The following is a 23,653-nucleotide window of genomic DNA, read 5'->3' on the forward strand; positions in this document are numbered from 1 at the left end:
ACTACTAAAATCGTTCAACTAAGATCCGACGAGTTCAAGTTAGGGGCTAAGGGCACTCTGCAGAATGCAGTAATACACCCCTCCTTTTCAATATAGCGATGAAAGGCCTCTCGGAAAGACTGGCTAGGGTTGAGGGCGCGAATCATGCGCTCTATGCGGACGACATCACCGTTTGGAGCGGTGGGGGGTCCGAGAGGGCCGTGCAGCGTGCCCGTGAGGAGGCCTTGGATATTACGGAAGAGTACTTAAAAGGGACGGGACTCTGTCTATCCCCCTCAGAGTCAGAACTACTGCTTTATAGATCGGATCGCAGGGGCAAGAGGCACTCTACCCCTCTCGAACAGATTCCTATTAACCTATACGCAGAATCTGGTCAGATGATCCCTAGAGTCGAATCGGTCAGGATTCTAGGTCTGATCCTAAATGCAAAGGGAAGCAACAATCAAACTGTTGCCCGCGTCAAGGCAAACACAGAAAACATGCTCCGATTAATCACAAGAGTCTCGAACCGCAGAGGCGGCCTCAGTGAGAGCAATCTTCTTAGGCTGTATCATGCGTTCCTGATGAGTCACATAAACTACATAGCATCGGCGCTCAACTGGTCCCGCTCGGAGGAGGCCAAAATTGATGCGCTGATGAGAAAAAGCATTAAACACATACTGGGAATTCCCACTAGCACCAGCACGGAGAAGCTCCTACAATTAGGGGTTCACAATACCCTGACGGAGGTAATCGAAGCACAAAGAACGGCACAAACTGTCCGCCTCTCGTCTTCGAAGGCAGGCAGAAGCATATTAATGTCCGCAGGTCTAGCCCCCTTGGCAGTCGACGAGAATGCCATCATGCTTTCTCACACCGTTAGGGCAACCTTTCAAGTTAGCCCTTTCCCTTGGAATGTACACCCCCAATATAATGCAGCTAGACGCAAGGCGCGAGCCCGCTCTCTCATTGACTTTACACACAAAAACCTGCAATTAACCACCTATGTAGATGCTGCCCAGTATGGGCGCACAGATTCATTTGTAGCTGTTGTAGCTGATCCTCATGGGGAAATTCTTAATGCAGCTTCGGTAAGACACACCACGGTAGCGGCGGCTGAACAGGCTGCCATCGCGCTAGCTATGAATGACCCCTCGTGGCCTTACATCTACACTGACTCGAGATCAGCCATACGAGCCTTTCTATCTGGCCTAATCTCGAAAGAGGCGGCGGCTATAATCAAGCAAAGACCGCCTGATGCTGTTCACACTATCGCATGGTTCCCGGCGCACATGGGATCCAATGTACATTCCAGCAAACCCAACCCGAATGAGCTAGTTCATGACCAGGCGCGAGGTCTAACATTCCGCAATGGTCCTGATACGCTAAGCAGTCGGGATTGTAAGCATAACTCTGATCCTCTACTCTCTTTTAATGAAATAGTTAAACACTATCAGCTTGGGCGCAGGCAATTCCCGCTGCCACACCCACAGCTAACTAGACCTCAATCTTCCACATTGAGGATGTTACAAACGGGATCTTTCACTTCGAGAGGAAAGTTTAGCCGCTTTGCTCCGGACATCGACCCACACTGCCCCGAGTGCAATGAAGAGTATTGCTCGTTAGCACACATGCTCTGGCAATGCTCTGCGTTACAAAACGCATCTTTTAATAAACAAGAGGACAGGGAAGAGGCCCTGAAAAGCGGCGATTCCCAGGACCAACTAAGGGCTGTCCAAAGCGCCCGCGAACGGGCGGAGGACCATGGTCTTCCGGCCCGAACGTGTTAGCGGCCCGCAACTACGACTTAGTAGTTCCTTAGGACCTTAATAAAGTTTGTTGACTGACTGACTGGTTGGCGCGCCACTCTTGCAAAATAAGCAGAGCGGTTGTTTAAGAAGAGGAGATGACAGCTCAGGTTTACTTTTCTTATTAGTGGTGCGGTACACTCTAAGAAAAAAATGTGTGACCCTTGCTCTATTAAGGAAGAAACGGCGATGTCCTCTATGTTCGTCTTGAAATGGAGCAACTTTCCTCCTTCATTCATAGGAGGAACGGCTTCTCCCTTCCAAAACCAACATGGCCGACTCCGGGCAAGGGAAACGAAGCGATGGAGGCGACTAGGCCGACCAACTGTGCTAGTTCGCAGCGGAAAAAGAACGTACGCGTCATAAGTATAGTGTACGTTGCTGATATTTGAAAAAAAAATCTCGCTAAGCTTTCTTTGGCACATACAACGAATCAGGTGCAAGTACGACACGATATTGTAGCGATGCCTTCGCTCGTCTGCCACTGATCCCCGTCGTTCACAACCGGCTGATCATGTTAATAACACGGGCGGAGCATCGCTCTAACCACTGAAGAAGCGCGAAAAGGTATGGCATCGCTAGAACATCGCGGCGTTGAATTTAGGTAAGCATAGGGATATCCATACATCAATCGGTCGCACGCACGCAGGCACTCACGCACGCACGCACTCACGCACGCACGCACTCACGCACGCACACACGCACTCACGCACGCACTCACGCACGCACGCACTCACGCACGCACTCACGCACGCACGCACTCACGCACGCACTCACGCACGCACGCACTCACGCACGCACTCACGCACTCACGCACGCACGCACGCACGCACGCACGCACGCACTCACGCACGCACGCACGCACACACACACACACACACGCACACACACACACACACACACGTGCGCGCGCGCACGCTTATGTGGATGGATGGATGGATGGATGGATGGATGGATGGATGGATGGATGGATGGATGGATGTTATGAGCGTCCCCTTTGGAACGGGGCGGTGGGTTGCAACACCAAGCTCTTGCTATTATACTGCCTAATGTCCTATACCTACGTTCAAAAAAAAGAAAAAATCTATGAACTCCCACAACCAAATTTTCTGATCCCCTATTGCGAACTTTGCTTTTGTACGTCTCCATATTTTTTTTTTTTGTGGATGGATGGATGGATGTTATGAGCGTCCCCTTCGGAACGGGGCGGTGGGTTGTAAACTTTCTTTACACTTTGTAAACAACGCGCTTAGCGCCACCTGGAGAGGCTTCAAATTGCTAAGCAGCGTAGTTACTGCGCGGCCCGATAAATGGCGCTAAAAGCTGACGAAAAAAAAAAAGAACTGGAGGTTTTATTTTTTAACAAAGCAAGGTCACGACCTGGTCACCAGAGAGCAACACACACCTCACGCACATAAATATTTGAATTTGAATTTGAATTTATTTCTCCTGTTTACAACAGAAAGGAAGCAGAAGCTAAAGGCCATGTGGCCTGACGAAGGCTTCTGCTCCCACAGCAATTCGGTACGCAGGCCGTACGCAGCAACATGTATCATACATACATACTGAAATCAACTGGATAGTCGCGAGACAATAGTGTTTTCGTGAAACAAAACATGTATACAAGAAATATGAGAAACCAACATGATAATCAAAGTACGATGCATTTTGTTTGAGACCAACCACAAGCAGAGAACAAAAAAACAAGACTGACAATTTATATTGGGGTTCTACTCAGACGAACTCAATATTGTTCAGGATGAGAAAATTTTTGAATGATTTATTCGAATATTCTATAATTGCATCTTCAAAATCACGTAGGCGATGTAGTAGTGATGGTGTCTGGTAACTGACTAGTTGTTTTCCGTAATTGGTTCTTATTTTTGGTGTTCTGATGTTATGTTGTCGAAGGCTGTAATGCGGATTGGTGGGTACATTCAAGATGTACTGCGATTTGTTTCGTTTAATATATTGCAGCAACCTGTAATAATACACCTGGTTTGCCTTTAACATAGAATGTTTCGTAAAATGTGGTGTGGTTCTAAAGTTTTGTACAGGGCCATAGTATCCCTCGAATGCGCGTAGGACTCTTTTTTGTAGCACTATCAATTTATTATAATTTTTTTGCGAAGTAGTGCCCCAAACTAAAGTACAGTAGGTAAATCTAGAATAAAAGAGTGCGTAGTATAAAGAACTTTTCAACCATGGAGGAACCAGAGTACTCAGTTTGTATAAGCAACCAACGGTTCTGCTTAGTTCGATAGCGAGTTTGTCGATGTGCATGTTCCAGGCCAAATCCTCTTGGAACCACACTCCTAGAAATTTTTGACATTTTATCTGTTCTATCAGCCCATCTTCAAAAAGAATAGCCACGTTGCAGTTACGTGGTTTATTAGTAGGAGCAAATATCATATATTTTGTTTTGGAGGAATTCATTTGTTGCTTATTATGTTGTAACCAGCAAGAGAGTTGCTTCAGGTAATTGTTAACTTTTGATTCGAGCTCTACTATAGTAGCAGCTTTAAAGAATATGTTAGTGTCATCTGCATACATAACTAATTCGGGAGAGTCGGGGATGTCACACAGATCATTAATATATATTATAAATAGAAGAGGTCCAAGTATTGATCCTTGTGGAACACCCGTTACGATTTCCGCGTACGATGAAACATCATTATTTATACTGACATATTGATAGCGATTGGTTAAATAATGTCGTAGAAGTTCCAAAACGATACCTCGTTCACCGCACTGTTCCAATTTGTTAATTAATAAACTGTGGCATACTGAATCAAAGGCTTTCCTGAAGTCTACAAATAAACCTAATGTGTACATTCTATTTTCAATATTTGTTATTATTTTATGTTTGATATTAAGAAGAGCTGCTTCACAAGATTTATTTTTTTTGGAATCCATACTGCATGTCACTAATTACACTATATTTACTGAAAAATGTTTGTAGTCTAACATTCAGGGCACTCTCGAACACCTTTGACAGAACAGGTAAGACAGATATCGGCCGGAAATTTGTCATTAAATGTTTATCACCTCCTTTGTAAATAGGGCATACACGTGCTATTTTTAGACAATCAGGAAATATACCGCTTTCAAACATTCTGTTTATGATGTGAACAAGGACAGGTGCAATTATATCCGCAATGTATTTGCACAACACAGCCGCACTTCCCCACATACTATACACAACAGAGCAACCACAACACAAAACCGCACAGCACATACAAAAACACAGCTACGACTGCTTACATCCATATGCCTTGGAACCTTCTTATATAGCCATGATGTGTCGACCTGCATTGTACGGCCAGTGAGTGACTCTCAGTTATACGTAATTCAGCAATAAATTTGGACAGAATACTTGTTTGGGTATAATCACCTGGTAGGCAGGCCAAATCCACACAGATCTGTTAATATAAAACCGCGTTATATTGACTGCTTTTGACTAGCGACTTTGAACTATGAACACGGTGGCGACGGCGATCTAAGCCTTTCACTTCGAAGCCGTAGCGGATGGCGCTTCAAGAACCGCTGACGTTTACAAAATGCATTCTGTTGAGATCGCTTCAACGTTTTCTCGCCAAATTTCATACAGAAATGGCAAGCAATCTGCTATTCTCGGCGTCCGCGCGCCACTGCAAAGCGGGTACATGCGAGCCGGCGCGCTGTGTGCCGGCGGCCGGACTTGAGGCCGGGCGTATAGCTTAGGGATGAATCTGACCGGGCGCTGAAGCCACCGCTTTAGAGCAAGCCTTCGATATCATGTTTTGCCTTCCTGTCCACCGACCAAAAGTATCCGGCTACGTCGAGGACGTCGTTCGCTGCTACACGCTGCGCAGCTGCGTGTGATTTGTAAGAATATAGCGGTTGGATGAGAGCGGAATGTAAATACTGGCATAACATCAAAGGAGGCCATGATACAAGTTACTCGCCGCATTGCCAGGGTGCTACTTCATACGATAACTAAATATTACTCACCGCGATTGGCGTGACTGGCCCCGCTCACCACTGACGATATCAGAAGGATAACTGCTGGTGTCTGTTGTGTTGTATCCATCTACAGGAGAGTCGTAGTAACAAAGGTTGTTGCGATACAGTCTACTAGGCTACAACTACTATAAACATAGCATAAATACAGTGGCGGAAGCGTAACCGTCGCGACCAGTGACCGGGAAGGATAGCTCCGACTTTGGAGTATACCGTCTCTCTCCGAGCGCCTCTACTACAAAGCCGCGTCTGGGCCATGCTAGCCGTGCTTTCTGCTAGACAAAGGATGGTTTCGCACCATACCGACGTTCGAGTTCGACAGTGCTCCGCAGTTTTCTAGAAACCCGGCACGCGAAACAGTGCACAGTGGTGCCGTCACCATGTGTGTCCCATTTAGCCTGGTCTCCCGTTCACGTCAGGGCATATGCGTTTGTCCTGTCCCGTTGTTCTTTTCATTAGGCTTTTCATACTTTGTAGTTTCAATTGTCAGTCTACATGTGATCTCCGAGAGCGTCTCCTTTTCTTCGAAGACGCCGACAGCTGTATGTGCCAAGTTGCCAAGGGGAAGTCAGTAAAAGCTTTTTTTTCTAATTTATTTTCTGGATACTTTTTGTTTGTACGTTTGCTTTTACCGGGCTTTTTAGGAAATACATATTCTATTGTTGGTCGGCACTTCCCGTCTCTGTAGTGTCGTGCGCGCTGCGCGATGCATCACGGAGAAGCCGCCGCTGGCATGCAGGCGGAGACGCAGACGAATCGGCACGCCAGTGACGCTGGATATACAGCTGTATATATGGTTGCATGGTACGCTCACGCGCCTCCTTGCTCTGGCGGCCGGGTTTGTGTACCATCTGTGGATTTGGAGGCTTAGCTTGCGGCCGTGATTGGCTCACACCGCTCGGCTACGTGGCGACGGCGCCAGCAAACGTATTTTGCTTTCGCTTCGAAGCCGTCGAGGATGGCGCTTCAAAACGACCACAAATGCATACATTTGACATGGTTTAACCTTCTCCTCATCCTAATTTCAAGCATCAAAAGAAGAAAGGCTGGCTGATATTTGTGGCGTCTAAGCCGACGTGCCTGAGTACGGGCTCGTCTCGCTGTTCGTCAGCAGCCGGACGCTGCTTTCGAGTTGAATTATTCTCGTATCGCAGCTACACTTCGAGCTAGAGGTTTGACACTGATGGTCGCTTGTCATGAAAGGTTTAGACCTCAGGTTATCCCACTTAGCATTGCTTTCCGTCGAAAAGAAGTTATTGTAGTCGATCTTCGGGTCACCGGCGGCGGCGACGCAATATACGCACGCAAGGTCGAAACGTTCCTCCCCTTTTGATTGCTGCGAGAGGGCGCAACATGTGAAGTGCGTGTGAAGGAGGAACTCACCGGCCTGAAGGAGGAAAGCAGCTCCCTTTTTTTAAGAGTGTAAGGTACACTGCAAATTGCACACCAAGGAGGTACCGATGGCTTCGCAGCGAGAGTGAAGCCTAATAAAGGCTGGTGTAACTTAATTAGAGGTCGTAGCGCAAAATGACGACAGCGGCCTTTCTGAAGATGTTGTTGCAGGAAAGCTGGAACAGGCTCGGCGAAGTGCCTCATGTGCGCTATCAGCATTTCCACAACAATGTGCCTTTGCAATGGTTGGTCCCGGGCGATTGCAATAGTTGCCGCTGCAGATGCGCATTTTGATAAACCAAACAGCACGAACTTTAGTCTGTAGAACCTCTGCAAGTAAGTGTTGGTTAGTACAGGTAAGCTGTATCTCAAAAGGTCAAGAAAGACAGAGTGTAATATTTACATTGCGTCAGTACATGTAATTTCAACTTTTCATGTACTGATATCTCCCAAGTTTTTCCGTCCAGAAGCTTGAACGGCTGGAAAAAAGCTGTCAGGCGATGTTTAAAGTAGGTCCCTTCGGGCTTCATGAAAGCTCTCTACCAATGATTACGTTAAGAAATCTGTGAACCTTGTCATATAGAAATGATCTAACCGTTCAGTGTAAGGTATCATTGCTTTGCGAATGAATGCCACCATTGAAAATTTGTCTGAGATTTTGAGACCAAGGTTGCGGTGGTTCACCATTGTCAAAGTCGCCTCCCTTTGAAGTTTTGCGCGCATTTGAGAACGTTTCAGACCCAAAGTCCAGACAGATATGTCGTCTGAATACATTGATACCTTCATCGCAGTTGGCAGATGCTAAACGAGGCCAATGAGTGTGAGGTTGAATAGATTGGGGCTTAGTACTCCGCCTTCAAGAACGTCACGATTGTTGTAGTGTCGTGTGGTTGAGTCATCTTCGGTACATACAAGGAACGATCTCATAAGCACGTAGTCAGAAATTCATTGAAAAACTCAACCCTGAAGGTCAACCATATCAAAAGCATCGAGAATAGCCTCAGGAGATAGGCTATCGTTGCCCCCTTGACATCTAGAAACAAAGAGGTAGATAATCGTTTACGTTTTTTTTTTATGCTTGACATACATAGTCATATCAACACCACTGTCACTTGATGAATGGTCTCGTCGAAAACCAGCTATGAAGTTTGGATAACATAGTGGTGTTCTAGATACAACTCCAAAAGGGAAAGAATCGTCCTTTCCATTATCTACATGCTAAGTAAAACTTTGCTGAACCATCCCAATCAGTTCCAATTTGACCTTAAGCTAAATTCGCTCGTGAAAATATGAGAAAGACCTTATGGAGCAAACAGGCAAACTGATTAACTCGCTAACCTCCCTGTCTTTCCGTTTCTTCCTCCTTCCTTCCTCCTCCTGATTAGCTTACGCGCAAACGTGATATATACGTCGCGTCCAGAGCATGCGACAATCAAGCGTTAAACATTAGTGTTTGCGAGTGTTCATCTTTTACCGCTCACACCATCTCCTGGCTGATTCAGGCGACCTGCGAAGCCTTCTTCATCTGCGACGTGAGGGACCTGGAGTACAAAGTGCGCTTATGGAGACGCGAAATGCCGAATGTGACGCCTTTCTTTGGTGAGTGTTTAACGAAGCCTTCATTTGTACACAACTCAAGCGTGCGAGCCTTACTTACTAATATTCTGCACTAAAACAAACGTGCCAGCAAACTAGGCTTTCCAGCACAGTAAAGGCTCTCACATTATCAGAGCTTGCTGCAGGTCTTCTGTTTCTTTCTGTGTCTAACTGGGAGACATCGGTCCGTCGCCGGCAGTGGTGGAAGCTTAGACATTGACTTTCTACACACTTAGCTTCGCGTTAGGTTGTACCATTGTGGAAGCAAAACGGTAGACTGAGTGATACCACCAGTGACAGCGCGGAACTCTATTCGGACAGTAGGGAATACTCTGAGGAAAGCTTCGAATCCGTGCTAAGCCACAAGGCGAAGCGGAGGAGCCTCAGGAGGTCTTCGCCTACTAGTACATCTACAGTGCAGAACGCGAATTGTTCCCGAGTATCAGCCATAGTCTTCATGCCCGTGATTCCCTCGGACAATCTGCGGCACCTGAATAGGCAAGCTATCTACGCCTTCCATCAAAAATTAGTTCCAAATAAATGAAATAACCGATATAAGAATTAATACTCGCAAGAACATTTTCGTCCTGAATGTCATCCATTCAACTGCATTTGACACCTTGCATACAGTGACTGATTTCAACGGGATAAAAGTGCCCACATTCCAGTCGGCAAGAATACAGCATATGGCGTCATCTATAACGTAGACGTTGTACTACCGAATGAACGAGAAGAAAGGGGCTTAACCGAGGGGCCCGATTTTTATTAAGCATGTCACTCATAGAGCATCGCACGCGTAATGCGAAGACGTGGGATCGTTCACCACCTGCCGCAAGTTTTTTCATCCACTTTCATTTCCATTATTTTATCGTTTCTTTAATTCATTTAGCTAAGTACAGGTAATTTCCCCTATGTTGTCCTTGGTGTCAATGTTTGTTGACTACCGAATGAAGACTTATCTGCCTAGTCAGAAAAGCCACTCATAATGCTACCCTAATAAAGGATACTCTCCTTGGCACTACACGGGGCGTGAAGATTGTCTTTAAGTGCGACAACATACCATCTAATGTCAAGGTTGGCCACCACTTTCGTCACCCCGCAAAACCATTCATTCGGAAACCTCTGCAATTTCACAAGTGTTTTCTGTTGGGTCACGCCAGGTGTGTTTGCAATAACCCGGAAGTGTGCATGCTGCGCTCAGTCCCACACCGCGCAATTCTGCCAAGCAACTGTATTTTAGTGCAGAAACTGTAAAGGATGGCATGAAGCCACCTCCGCAAATTTCCCCTGAATCAAGCAGCAGTGGAGTATCATCAAGCATACGTTAAGGGAAGGCTCCACACACCGGGAAGCCACTGATTCCGTGAAAAAATGACGATCACACTGCTGGCGATGCTCCATGATCTCCAAAGGCTCCTCACAGCGCCAACCTAGCCCAGCGGCGTCACCACCTCGTATTCTGAAACAGCAGTTTCCGAGCGAGACCAGATGCAATATTTTGCATGGCAAAAAAAGCCCATAAAAGTGTTTTTGTTGTTGCCTCACCTACAATGCCGAATGCAAGCCCCCCTGGCTGAGTATGAGAAGCATACATCGCCATCATCAACCCTACATCCTACTGATTAGAAGTTGCCTGAACAGATTTGCGAGTGGTTCTTATTCTAAAGACAATGATGGCTGCGATTAGCACACTTCTGGGTAACATGGAGACTTCGACTGCACGGTGCGCTTTGCAAGTGCTGGATGCTCTCGCTCCTGTGATTGAAAGCATTAGAAACATGGCTCGCCTACTTCTGTGGAATCGACCCTTTCATGTTGAAGTCAAGAATATCTCAATTATTCAGTGGGATGCGTGAGGCCGCAAGTAACTCATTTCCGCTGTTTGTCAATTTGTTTACGTTCATCGCTTTCCGGTTCTGGTCATATGTGAGCCAAACCTGTCAAATATCGTCAGGTTATCAGGAAACGAAGGTTTTGTTTCCGCCACGTGTGACAAAAGTAGCAAGGTCCCGGTTTATGTTACAAGGGAGCTCACCTACGTAACCCAGGCCTTGCCTCCCCATGATGACAACCAGTATGTGGGCCTTAGCATAGACAAAGATAGCCTATCCTTCGCACTCGTCACCAGCTACATTTCCCCATCAAGTCGTTTAGACTGTGAAATGTTTTCAAATCCTCTCACAATGCTCTCAAATCCTCTCATTTCAATGCTCATCACCTACTTTGGGAAGTATAAAAACCAATTTAAGCCTCTGCCTATTGAACGATGGCAGCCCGACAAAATTGAGAGGAACGTCGAACAGCAGCTGCCTAGATCTTTATTTGGTGTCACAAAGCCTTACTTGAAGCGTTCACTGATTTACTGACTTAACGATATTTCCTGGAGCGTTGCTATCAACGCTCCAGGCAGTAAGTCATCACCCACGGTCTCTCTACGAATTGAATTGTCAGCATTTCAAACCTCTATGGAAGCCGAACTCGTTGTTAGGTAATTGCAAGGACATTGAACTATAAAGGTTCCGTTCTAGTACGTCGGCGCGCCGAGAAGAGATACAGACACGTAAAATAACTTATCAGCCTTGGAGAAGCAGGGGTGCACGTAGAAGAAAATACATCATCGCATGCACAAATGAGAAAATGAACGATGGAAATCGGTAACTCACTAGGCCCCCGCAAACCGCTCTCTCATATGCAGACTCTCCAGGACCTTCGCTCTTCTCCCCACCAATGCAATCCTTTTAAGGCGCTGGCTCTGCACCAAAGCCGTCGAGAAGTGGATGTTGGAGAAGATTTTTGTGAGATCATCGCAGGTGACATAGTGTTACTAAATGATCTGGAATTGTACGAAGTCCCCTTCATGCAATGTTCTGCAATCAACGAACCCCTCTTTATGAAGTAAGTGGAGGGTGCTCTGGCAAGTTGCCGGCGTTCATCACCAGGGCCCGACGATGGCAGGTACGCCACCTTATGCTAACTTGACCACGAAGCACGGGAGATCCTGCTACACCATCTCAACGCCTCGTGGTGCGACGATTTTGTTCCCTCTGAATGGAAGCGTGCCCGTCTTGTCCCAATCCCAAAGAAATAAAGTCACCGCTTGGACTAACATCATATATCGGCCTATTGCTATCGCCAGCTGTGTTGGCAAGTTAAAGAAAAGAATGATCCTCACGCGCGTTAAGTGATTTCTTGTGTTTATTCAAACGTGATGATAGCCTTTCGACGTGGTCGGTCGTTCGTCGGTCGACAACGTCGTCGATATTGTGTCTTCGATTCAGCGACAGAAATCAGTCAAATATCAGTGTGTAGAGTTAGTTTTAGACGTGGACGACGCTTATGATAATGTTTCTCATGAAGCCATTCTAGACGCCCTCGTGCCTGCTTTCATAGGGGACATCACTTTTTCATGAATGTGACCCGAAGAAGCTTCTTTAGAATTCGCCGAAGATGGCCAAATTACTGACCACTACACGATCCACAGCGTCCCACAAGGTGGCGTTTTGAGCCCCGTTTTGTTCAACCTGGTTTTGCTTGGGCTAGCGGAATCACTGCCACAGCAGATCAGCCTGTCAATTTACGCAGATGGCATTAGCATTTGGGCTTCGAGAGTAACTCGTCCGCAGGTACGCACAAGATAACAAAAGGCGGTAACACTGACGTCTGCCTATCTTCAGAAACAAAGCCTTGAGGTCTCAGCAGAAAAATGGCCAGCCTATTTTCTACAATACAACCCTTCAATGTTAAGAGGGTCACTGTCGACCATGACATCTCCTGGAGCCCATGTGTGGCTTACCTAAGGAAGAGACTCATCTCGATCGGTCACCTTTTTCAAAGTCATCGCTGAAAGAAGACGAGGACGGTCGGTGTGTTCTAAGCTCCACCTGTACAAAGCGTTCTTCAAGGTCTTTTCGCGTTACCCCGTACAAAAAAAATTATTGAGAAGGCATTGAAATATTGTTGGTCAATGTTGAGTTTTTTATTGAGGAATTATTGAGAGTATGTTGGAGAATTGTTGGGTTGAGTGTTGAGCACTCTTGAATATTGGCCACTGAAATCGAATTGAAACACCATTGGGTACCTCAATGTTGAATAATTGTTAAGTTACCATTGAAAGTCCATTGTGCTTAGACGGCCCGTTGTGTTCGTTTTGTTGAATGGTTGTTGAGTTACCATTGATTCTGCGTTGAACTAAAGTTGTGGTAGTTCTGTTGACCTGTTGAGTTACTATTGCCACAGCATTGAAAAGCATATTGTTGCACACTTGAGATGCCATTGAGATTTCAGAAGTCGCCATTGAAATATGATTGACGTTTCGTTGGGCTAGTGTATTTTTATTCATATATTGAAATTGCTTCGCTGTTCACACTTGCATGCCCCGGTGCCTGGTCGTAACTTTCCCAAACACAAACAAAATCAAAGGAGAGACTGATCAACTTGAAGTACCTTTATTTACACTAAAGATGCGTGCACGTGAAACATTATTACAGTACATAAGGCACCACTACATCGAACCTGGAGACATAGGCTAGTACCTACAGCACTCTAGCAGAATATACATCTGAAACAACCTATACATATGAATCCAATCAAAACGATCATTGAGCTCTTCACTTTCGACTTAAGTTTATGACTAGAAGGCAAAGAGACTCAAAAGCCAGGCCTTAAGCATACCCTTGTAACAACCAACTTTGAACACATGAACACTTGGAGCTGCTTGCATGTGAATACACAAAAGACATCTGAATATGTTACATTAAAATGTTGCGCACACTAAGACATCACAGGAAGAGCTACGGCTGACTGTGAGAAGGCAAAATAACCAACTTGAAACAAATGACTTCACGTAAATATATACAACCTTTAGCACACGTCTTTCACCACGATTAAAATTTAATGAAGTACCAAAGTAGACTTGCCTGAGCTTTGTCTTCGAGATATATATATTTTCATGTTGCCCAATTATTTTATAAAATAACATCACTCAACTTAGCTATTATTTGACGAGACATAATTTAGAAAGTTGTCGGGCATGATGAACACCTGAATCGTGTTTCTGACAAGCCAGGATTGCTTTCTTCAGAAATAAACTTGTAAAGCTTTTGTGTAATGAAAGCAGCTTATCTCCCTGGCACAAGTCAATAACAAACCGTACACCATTTGATTATGTTAATGTGGGGTACAGAAGAGTTCCTTAGTGGCATTTCCTCAATTTAGTGAGCTCATTTTCAAGTAAACTTTCTGGACCTGCACAAAGCTAATTAAAGCACTTTTTGGGGCCTTTTTTCCTATACCCAGCAACTAAGTGCTACCTCAGTCAATAAAGAGATAAGGAAAGGCTAATACCTTGAACGATAAGAGAAAAAATAATTATTTAGCACAGAAAATTGGTAGTAACACATGGCTAACACAATTCCAAACAGCCAAATAAATGGTCACCTGCACTTTCAGTATCAAGCACCCCAGAAATAGTCATAAAGTATGAGAAAAGGTTCCAATGACTCGACAGCCAGATTGCTGAGACAGTGAAAAACGCCAATAAATGCATATACGAAACACCAATTACCTCAATTTTGCAGATAAAATGTTATTAAAATAGCACCAGAATTTTGCTGCATAAGATACATAAAGGTTGCATAAAAATTGGGACAAAGCAGTAACTGAAAGACAGAGGGAGCTACAGCACCCATGTTGAAAAAGATTACAAGGAAAATGATATATATGCATATTTAAGTTTACAATTTTCGCTCCAACATATAGAAAAAGAACGCATGCACTTAGAGCATAAAAAGGTTCATGTGCCTGGAGAATGCAGCGCAGTACAAAGAAGCGTCATGAGAACCGAAAAGTAGATCTTACTACGAATGCTTGCAACCTACAATCAGGCATGTGCCATGTCATGCTTTGAATGGATGAAATTCATAAATCTTACACACAAAGGAAGTTACCATCACTCTTATTGGCTTCCTCAGGGGACTCCTTGAAATTGAACTAGAAAAATGTACTCAGTGTCAAAAACATTGAGAAGATAAGACCCTATAGCGTTCTTCCTGAAATAAACAGCGCAAATAACTTCACGTATCAATTCTATGGACACTTCGCCAATTCGGTGTACATTTATATTTCACAACCACCCAAACAGAGACGAGAAGGATGAATTAAGGTAGGAACACACATGAACGCTGACTCAAGTAGAAGTTTATTCGTGAAGACGAAGATTTTAAACACACTGGCCAACTTCACAAAGAAAAAGCCATGGATGCGCAGCATACACAGCCCGGCACAACAAAAAAGGACCTAAATACGTCCTGTAGAATAAACATGTGCGTCAAAAACTAACAAAAACATGAAAACTGAAAGGTTTCTCCTGTAAGTGATATTAACGAGAAGTACTGGAACTCTTTCCCACTAATGGTCACAGAAATCTTGCTTATGAATATTTCTTCGTGATCAATAAATAATGCTTCCATAAGTCCTCTTGTGTTCTGGTCTTTGTGATGAAACAATCGTTCTTTCTGGTCTATACCGCAACACCAGAGGAGTTCCAGAAGGAATATTTATTGATCACAAACGAAACAATTGCATAACCAAGTTATCTGTTGCCCTTAGTGGGAAAAAGTTGTTCTCAAAAGAGTATTTCCCGTTGGGTAGTATCACTTATCGGACAAATCTCTCGCTTTTTCAATAGATTTGACCGATAGTTCTCGTTTTTCACGCACGTTTATTCTACATGACATGGCTTCATATTTTTTTCTTGTCGCACGTGGCTGTTTCTGCCACGCATACACGGATTTTTACCTTTGCCAAGTTGACCAGTGTGTTTAATACCTTTGTCATCAAAAGCAAACTTTTAGTAGCGCTTGCGCTCGTGTGTGCTCCTACCTATTTCGTCGTCCGCCTCTGTTCGTGCTGCTGTTAACAGTACCCACGTATCACTTGGTTAGGCTGGTAAACATTCTCACAAACAAAAGTAAATGCCTCCCCTCAAAAGGTAGCCCATCCTTTACTACTAAACGCCAGAGCAAATCGAAAGTAAGCCTTCACAGCGTCCATGCGGCAGCTAGTACACCACAGAGCAACACAAAAGATAGTTGAAAATCCCACTTGATGGAGATTGGCAACAGAGATGCGAGCTTGCTAGTGAATCAGCCACATATCAACGGGTGTCTCTTGCACGACGCCAAGGTGCTTTTGGCGTAGAACACTTCAGCATCTGGGAATTTACTGCATACGTAACCTGTGAGAAGGGAATGTGGAGAGAAAATGATATTGCGCGGATTAAGAATCTGCCACACACTGCACATAACTACGCACGAAATAGAACTACACACTATACTGGCAAGTAAAAATTTGCGACTCTTTACGAGTGCAGTCAAGAAAAGGAAGGAATGGGTTGCTACGGTAAATGTTAGCTAAAACACGCACAGCGATGTTTCACAGTGGGGAAAATATTCCCGGCTCTCTCGCAGAACCAAAGACCACGCGACAGTGCATAGCCCATACCAAACAGATATCGAATCTTTGGGCAGAAGTCCAGTAGAAGGAATGACCTAAACATACGCCGAGAGCGATGCGAGCGTGAGCGTGCTTGTACGAGTGAGAACATGTACCGCTTCTTTGAAGCTAGCCGCTCCGGCGTGGCTCCGATCATCCCGCGCGATTTGTGTGCAGAACGTCGCGTACACGCCCTTGCGCGTTTTGCGCGGTAGCGTCCGCGCAGTGAGCTAGCTTCATGCACGCGTCATTCTTCACCGCGCAAACGGTGCTCGAGTGCGACGCTTAGCTCGAGGCGACAACGCGCCGATTGGCGCTCCTTTCGCTTCTGGAAACAACGCACATTCGGATCGGTCCAACTCAAAGAGGCAGCAGAGAACGGTGGCATGTTTCGGTTATCGCTTATTAAAATTGTACAGTACGCCTTCAACGGCAACCCGCCGCGCTAGATAAAGATGCTTACTGCGGTAGTTTTGGCGGTGATAGACGATAAGGTGAGCCCGTCGGCGGATGTGTTCTTTGACCACGTCACCACACCTCCGTTCATTTGCGCTGGGTATCCGTGTACATTCACCGCGCGGAAGCTGTGACTAATCGGTTGGCCGTTTTCCGCAAATCCCAGAGAGGCGAAATATATTTCGCGGTGCGCCGCATCATTAGCCGCTACCTAAATCGAGGCGCGCTAACCGCTACGGCACAAAAGGTGATCACACTAACCGTATGGTATACGATGAGCCACTACGGAAAAAAAAAATAATTCTGATGTTCCACGTGCCAAACCAACGATCTGATTATGAGGCACGTCTTAGTTGGGGACTCCGTATTAATTTTGACTTCCTGGAAATTTTTACGTGCATACAATGCACAATGCACGAGCGTTTTTGCATTCCGCTCCTTTGGAATGCGGCCGCTGCAGGGATCGTATCCACAACCTCGAGCCCCAAATTGCCACGGAGGCCGCCATAGTTACGAAATGCGTAAGCGTGAAGTGCAACACTGCCTTCCGGTACGAGTGTGGTACAAGCGTAGCACAGCTGCACACCTGCTCCACGATTATTTGTCGCGGTTCTCCTAAACTCGTAGTGCCTGCCTAAATACCTTGAAAGGCAGCGCGCCTCTCACGTAACGGAACGCGATAACAAGCGCTTAGACGGCATACGTGAGCACCCATGAAAGATGACGTGGCCACTGCAGAAAATTATCACTGCGCAGAGAAGCCGATCCTTATGTTCCAATTGTGTTCTCTCATACAAATGAAGGAAACGTTATTAGACAGGAACAAATGAAGCAATGCAATTTTACGCACATGGGGCGCCGCTGCCTCTTCGCCTACCATTGTTTCAAACGAAGTGACGGCGGCAGCGAGAGTTAGTATCGCGCGCATTTGCTCCGGGGCATGCGGTTTGCTTCAAGAAAGTGAACGGTGTGCTTAACATGTCACGCTCGTCAATGTCAAAATAGAAAAAAAGGCTACGTGCCCAAGAAAACGAGATTACTTACCTATCTTCAGAAGTGCGGCTGCGACTGTTTCGGGGTGCCTTCTCTCCAACAGGCATCATGGCCTCTGCCGCGCAACTCATCAAAACCGTCAGGCTCGCACATCAGTGGAAGACTAGTTGTTGGGTGAGCCAACCACTTCACCGGATAAACGTCCCAGTTATCGTCGTTAAAGCATTTCACTAAAATGTGCGTCATGATGTCCGAAAAGAAAATACTTTCATCAAGAAGCACGAGGCGTCAACCACCGCACAACTGCAACCGAATAACTGAGTCCGAGAGCCGTTCACAGCTTCACATGGCTTCACTATCGTATTCAGTTATAAAAACCTTTCAAACACAAAATAACGGCACTTAAGAACCACTAATTGATTATCAATAATTTTTCATCAACTAACCTTCATAAATTTTTAAGAACTACCTAATTTATAGCGTAAACAATAAATACTACGACCAAAAAATGCGACTACGAAACTAGCGGTAACCATGTGTACTGTTGCAAAAGTGTGCGCAGAACGAAGCTCGGTTGTGCCCGTTTGCGCGCACACGTACACACCCGAACCTACCTTAACATTTGTCGCGCCACCTAGAAATAAACATTACTACTAGTTTTGCTATTTGTACAAAAATAAAGCTTCTAAAATAGTTTGCAGCATCTTTGCAGATGACGAGGTGACAAGTAAGGTACAATAAGAGTCCGTTACCTGTATTACTTTCATTTCCCTGTGGTGTTCTTAACTGAACATACGAGACCTGCAGTCTTGGAACATGAGAAGACGACAGTTCGGCGAGGCTCAAATAAATCGCGTGCATCTTGCAAGGCGAGTAACGGGAGCAGCCGCAGATACAGCGATTAGCTGTGATACTGTTGCGGCTGTTGCTGAATCTGAAGCTCTTTGAAGTCAATGGTTATAGCGGCTGCGCGCTGCGATCTCAAAGCGCGTTCATTCTTTGATCTCTTGTACCACGGACATTGGACAAAAAACTATATTTGCTTTACGGACAGAGGGTACGTACGTCGCAGGAAATTCGAAGACCTCACCGTGTATGTTTGTAGCGTGTGCGCGCTTGCATCCTACGGTTCCCACAGTGCGTCCGATGCTCGAAGGTAGCGTCGTCGCCTGTCGGCACCTGTCTTATCGCCGGCCGCGCTGCCGCCGTGTCTACTTTTGGGGAACTCCACATGCACGTAGTCACCGTGTTTGCAAGTGAATTTCGCATTCTTCTGCTCCCCGAAACGTGCTCATTTCGGATCGTACCAATGGTTATGTCATCTAGTGTATGTTAAAACGACGATGGCATTTGTACACCGGCGAAGAAATAAATCGTTATGAACTTGGGCGGTCATGAATCTAGTCTAACGTTGCAGTTTTTATGTAGCGAAAATGGCTACGAAAGTGGGGCGGTCCCGGAGATAGGCGCTTCAAAGCGCCAGCTGTAGCGACAGCACCAGGAAGTGGCACGCGGCGCACACGCCAAGCATTTCAGAGCTTACTAGCTTTCGAATGAGAGGATTATGCGCGCGCTCGTGGCTTATTGGTTAGAGTACCGGGCTCGACGGCCGACGTTCGATTCCACCCCATCGGTCACACATAATTTTCTATTAATGAAAGCGAGGCGAAAGAAGAACCTACCTGCCGCAAAGTTACAGGAATTAGGTTGGAACGCATCGCAAAACATGTTTGGAATGTCTTCATATGCGATTTCTAATTATTGTATACTGGACTCAACTGCTACACAACAAAAGAACAACTAGAAAAATCAACACAAATTACCCAATAAATTGTTTATTGAGAACACTCAACGGTAATATTGTTGTGCAAGAATTGAGTGAACTCAATTGCTCTTGAAAATTTGTTGAAGTCCGTTGTTTCAACAATTCCCCAACAATATATCAATGGTTAATCAACACTCATTTTTGTACGGGACAGCTCACCAGTACTATCAAGCACGCAGAAGTCAAATCTCAGAGTGCTTGAGAGCATGTAAGCCCGCGTGCTCGGAACCTGTCCTGGTCTTCTACGATGCGCCTTAACAGCTATAACAATTGGGATCACCAGGGATCATCCCATCAGTCCGTATATCGCCACTAACACGCTTAGAAATAATATTTGGCATCTTTCCCGGCTCCGTTCTCAACGCCTTGCTTCTCTTTCGGAAAGTAGATCCAAGGCGACATTTCTTAGCATTCTAGCCTTCTCTCTTCCGTCCGGTTTCCCGCCTGCAACAAGATCAATGTGTCCTTTGTGGTGTCTCCGGCACCCACAAGTGCTCCACTCCATTCCAGGATTTGGAAAGAAGTCCAACTTGCCGACGTTTGCCAGTGCTTCGATCAAGCTCATATTTATACAGACGGCTTTTCGACTCTAACCAGCTCCACCGGTGCGGCGGTTACGTCGACCACCGCCGACGTCAAGTTGCAAGAAGTTTAAGGTAGCTCAAGTCACAACATCGGCATGGTGCGAACCTGTCGCCCTCTGTAACGCAGTTATTTATCTGAATCAACAGTCCCCGAATTTCTGGCCTAAAGTGGAAGCTTGGGCGAGTTTCTATAACGTAGTTGGGATTATAAAACAGTGCAACAAGACAGGACACCGGATGAGGCGCAGTGCTGCGTCTGTGTCTTTCTTCCTAAAACGTTTTCTTGGGAGAGTTGGTTCATAACTAAGAAGGAAAAACAGTAGCGCGAAAGAAACAAAGACGAGACGATTACACAGGGAAGCACCAGTCCTGTATGCTGAACTCGTCTGGTCCTTGTTTATTTCATGCTACTGTTTTTTCGTCTCTGTCTTTCTTCGTCTGGCGTCTCGTCTTGTTGCGCTGTTCTAGAATCCCAAGTATGTGTACGCTAAATTCTGTCATTGAAACGCAGCTCTGCAATCTATCCTGACAGCTCTGCATCACAGCCAACATGAACCATTGGGGCCAGAGATACGATTACACTGCCATCAGGCGGTTGACAGCGGCCATGACATAGTATTTATTGGCTATCGAGGCACTGCAACGTCATTGGCACTAAAACTAACAAAAATAAATACACAGGAATTCGCAGAGTGGCGCATGTATTTCATGGACATATATATAGAATTACAAATTTTACCCGGTTTTACTCGGCGCGAAGAAACATGACTAAGCCGCCTGCGACTACTAGTTTATTTTACAAATACTTACACATTCCAAATAGGAATGGTGGACAGTGCCAATTGCAACACCTGTGGCGTAAAAGAAACCATGGAACATCTCCTATGTGACTGCCCAGCATACCAAGATGAGAGACTTGCCCTTCGGATAGCTTTAGGGCACTTAGACGACAGGCCCATTACAGAAGATGTTGGGAGCGTGGTATCGCGGCGTTTGTGATGCGCAAAACCATAAAAGTGCTGCTGAGCTTCTTGAGATGCAGCTGCCTTTATGACCGCGTGTGATAAATTGAACGATGAACACTTCATTGCGTGTGTGCCCGTGCTAAATGACAACTTCTCTCCTCCTTCTCATCTTTCAGTAGCATTCTTCTTTTCCCAGTGCAGGGTGGCCAACCGGGCTTAGCCTTGTTGAACGCCCTGCTTTTGCCTTATGACCTCTCTCAATCTCTTTCGGCTGCTGCTGCTAACCATGTACTTATGAAAAGTTCGAAACAATAGAACAGGAACAGCAGTGCATACATGGTGAGTGCCCAGCTGCACAAGCACATCGCATTCGATATTCGTATGGAGAAACTGAGGCACATCTGCGCAATCGCCAATGCCCTATGCTTTTCTGGCGTTTATGGCAGACCACGTTGCATGAACTGCTTTGTGCAGACAGGTTCGGAGTGCTCGCGGTTTCACAAAAATACGTGTTGGCGCTATTCCTATTTACAAACCTGAGTTAATCTATTTTTAGACAACAAAGAAATAATACGGGAACGAGAGGTACAGCGGTGAAGTGATGGATCAAAAATGCCTCCTATTGTGGTTTCGTTTGTCATACTGCTTGCAATAGTCATTACTGCGCAACGGGCTTTAGGCAAACTCTAATAAAATGAGTGTATGTGAAATAAACGTTGCACAATGGGCAAGGTTAAAGTTGAACTAAGTCGACAACTAACTCTGCAGAGTGCTGTTAACCTTGCAATGCTGTATCTTCCCCTCAGTTCGTATCGTAGAAAGAAAATTCTCCCTTCAATTGCCGTCAACTTTCGAAGCAAAAGAATACAAAAACAAAACTAGCGAGAATTTTATGAACAACACAGAAAAAATAGAGCGAGCGACAATTGCTTACCGTGTAAAGGCACAATGCCATGCACTGTTGGTCACTTTCAGCCGTCAAGTGCTGCACAGACCTGGTAGTGCTGCGGACGCTCAACTCTCTAGGAGTTAACTTCGACTGTTCCAACAAGGCAAGTACTGCAGTTCTACACAAACTGCCTTTTCGTAGAGTGCGTTGCTCACTGACTTCATTCACCTTCTATACTAGGCCGTGTCGCCGTGTGGTAGCGTATCTTATACAGGAAACCATACGTGACTGCAATTTTAGCTGCAAGACGTTTCCAACGCGTCAAGCTAATTTCCGGTAAGGTAGTGAGCCCGTATGCATAAAAAGTTATCACATTAGAATTAATCTTAAAAACATCTTCCAGCCAATCGGGGTGTTAGACATATTGTTAGCTGAGGCAGACGGCTAATCACTAAGAGCATTTACAAACAAAAAGTTTTGAGAAGTCAGCCCCTAATGTTGCTATAATAAAATTTGCTAAGCAAACGCAGCAGTGCCTGATTCGGCCCGACCGAAACTTATACCAGCACACCATCGGAATTGTGATTATCATTAATATTATTAGGAGTAGTACTAGTAGTAGTAGTAGTAGTAGTAGTAGTAGATATGAAAACACGCACACAAAGGGAAATAGGGGGGGAGCAGGCTGGCAACTGCCACCGAGAGGAGCACAAAGCTTGCCTACTCTTTAGGAAGGAGGGGATAGAAAATGAAGTTGGACAAGGAGAAAGGAAGTACACAAGAAAGAAACAGCAAGATGACAGGCCACAAAGACGACAGTAAAGCAAGGCGTACAGTGAGCAAGTAGGAAGAGAAGCATACACGCAGGAATAGAAAAAAAAGCAAACAGGTCGCACTAACTACAGGAGGATGTAAAAATACGACAAAGTTAGCAAAAAACTGTTCGTTCCTTCCAAAGTCTCTCCCAAACTAGAAGTCAAGCCAGTTTCTTCTATATAAGTGAGCAGGGTGCGATGAGCCTGATCACGCCGAGAAGCACAGCCACTCGAATATAGGTAACGATCAAGGGTCGTACACAGCAGGCCAAGTAGGCTATAGTTCCTTAGTATAGCGACGCGCGCTGCGAAAGAAAAGCAGGGTGCTCTAATATAAAATGTTTGAGTGTCTCGCAGCAACCGCAAGAAGCACACGATGGACTATCTACATGTAGCCATGTCAAGGTGGTGCTTTCCGCCCCTGAGAAGCTAGGGAAACTTTGCCAAATGACCAATCCTTTCCAGAAAAAGGAAGAGCCTTGCACAATCAAGCATCGTGATCCTTTTGTAACATGTGTTTCTGGCGTGGTATATGAAGTTCCCTTATCGTGTTGTTCCAATTATATCGGTCAGACTGTAAGGTGTCTGAATGAAAGACTTCTAGAACACAGGAGGAAAGTGGGGAATTACCGCGATGGGAATCTTTCTGTGCATTTTCATGAGTGTGGAATAAATAACAAGAAACCATGTAAACCCCTGTGCAACATGTGTAGGATAGTAGCCAAAAATAAGAACCGGGATATTAGGGACATAATTGAAGCAGATTGCATTAGAAAGGTGGATGTGTCCTGTGTCAGCTCACCTTCTGTTTGTATGTCATCTAAAGAAACACGGTTTTTGAGCATGGCCACCTGATGT

The 23,653-nt window shown here is 45.4% G+C and overlaps 1 protein-coding gene and 1 long non-coding RNA gene across 2 annotated transcripts in view; one reads left to right on the forward strand and one right to left on the reverse strand.

Moving 5' to 3' along the window:
* LOC140217366 (uncharacterized) overlaps nt 1–23,653 on the forward strand; it is a 188,850-nt gene that overhangs the window by 164,166 nt on the left and 1,031 nt on the right. Inside the window, exons 4-5 of the mRNA XM_072287913.1 lie at nt 8,684–8,780; nt 22,067–22,147. Of these exons, the coding sequence (XP_072144014.1) occupies nt 8,684–8,780; nt 22,067–22,147 (178 nt within the window). The remainder of the gene's footprint in view (nt 1–8,683; nt 8,781–22,066; nt 22,148–23,653) is intronic.
* Nucleotides 13,207–18,025, reverse strand: LOC140215258 (uncharacterized). The gene is made up of 2 exons (XR_011892207.1): nt 17,769–18,025; nt 13,207–16,011 (listed from the first exon to the last, which is right to left on the reverse strand). It is a non-coding gene; the product is annotated as an uncharacterized lncRNA (long non-coding RNA).

Source organism: Dermacentor andersoni, chromosome 1, assembly GCF_023375885.2.
Source record: "Dermacentor andersoni chromosome 1, qqDerAnde1_hic_scaffold, whole genome shotgun sequence".
In the NCBI taxonomy this organism is placed as follows: Eukaryota; Metazoa; Arthropoda; class Arachnida; order Ixodida; family Ixodidae; genus Dermacentor; species Dermacentor andersoni.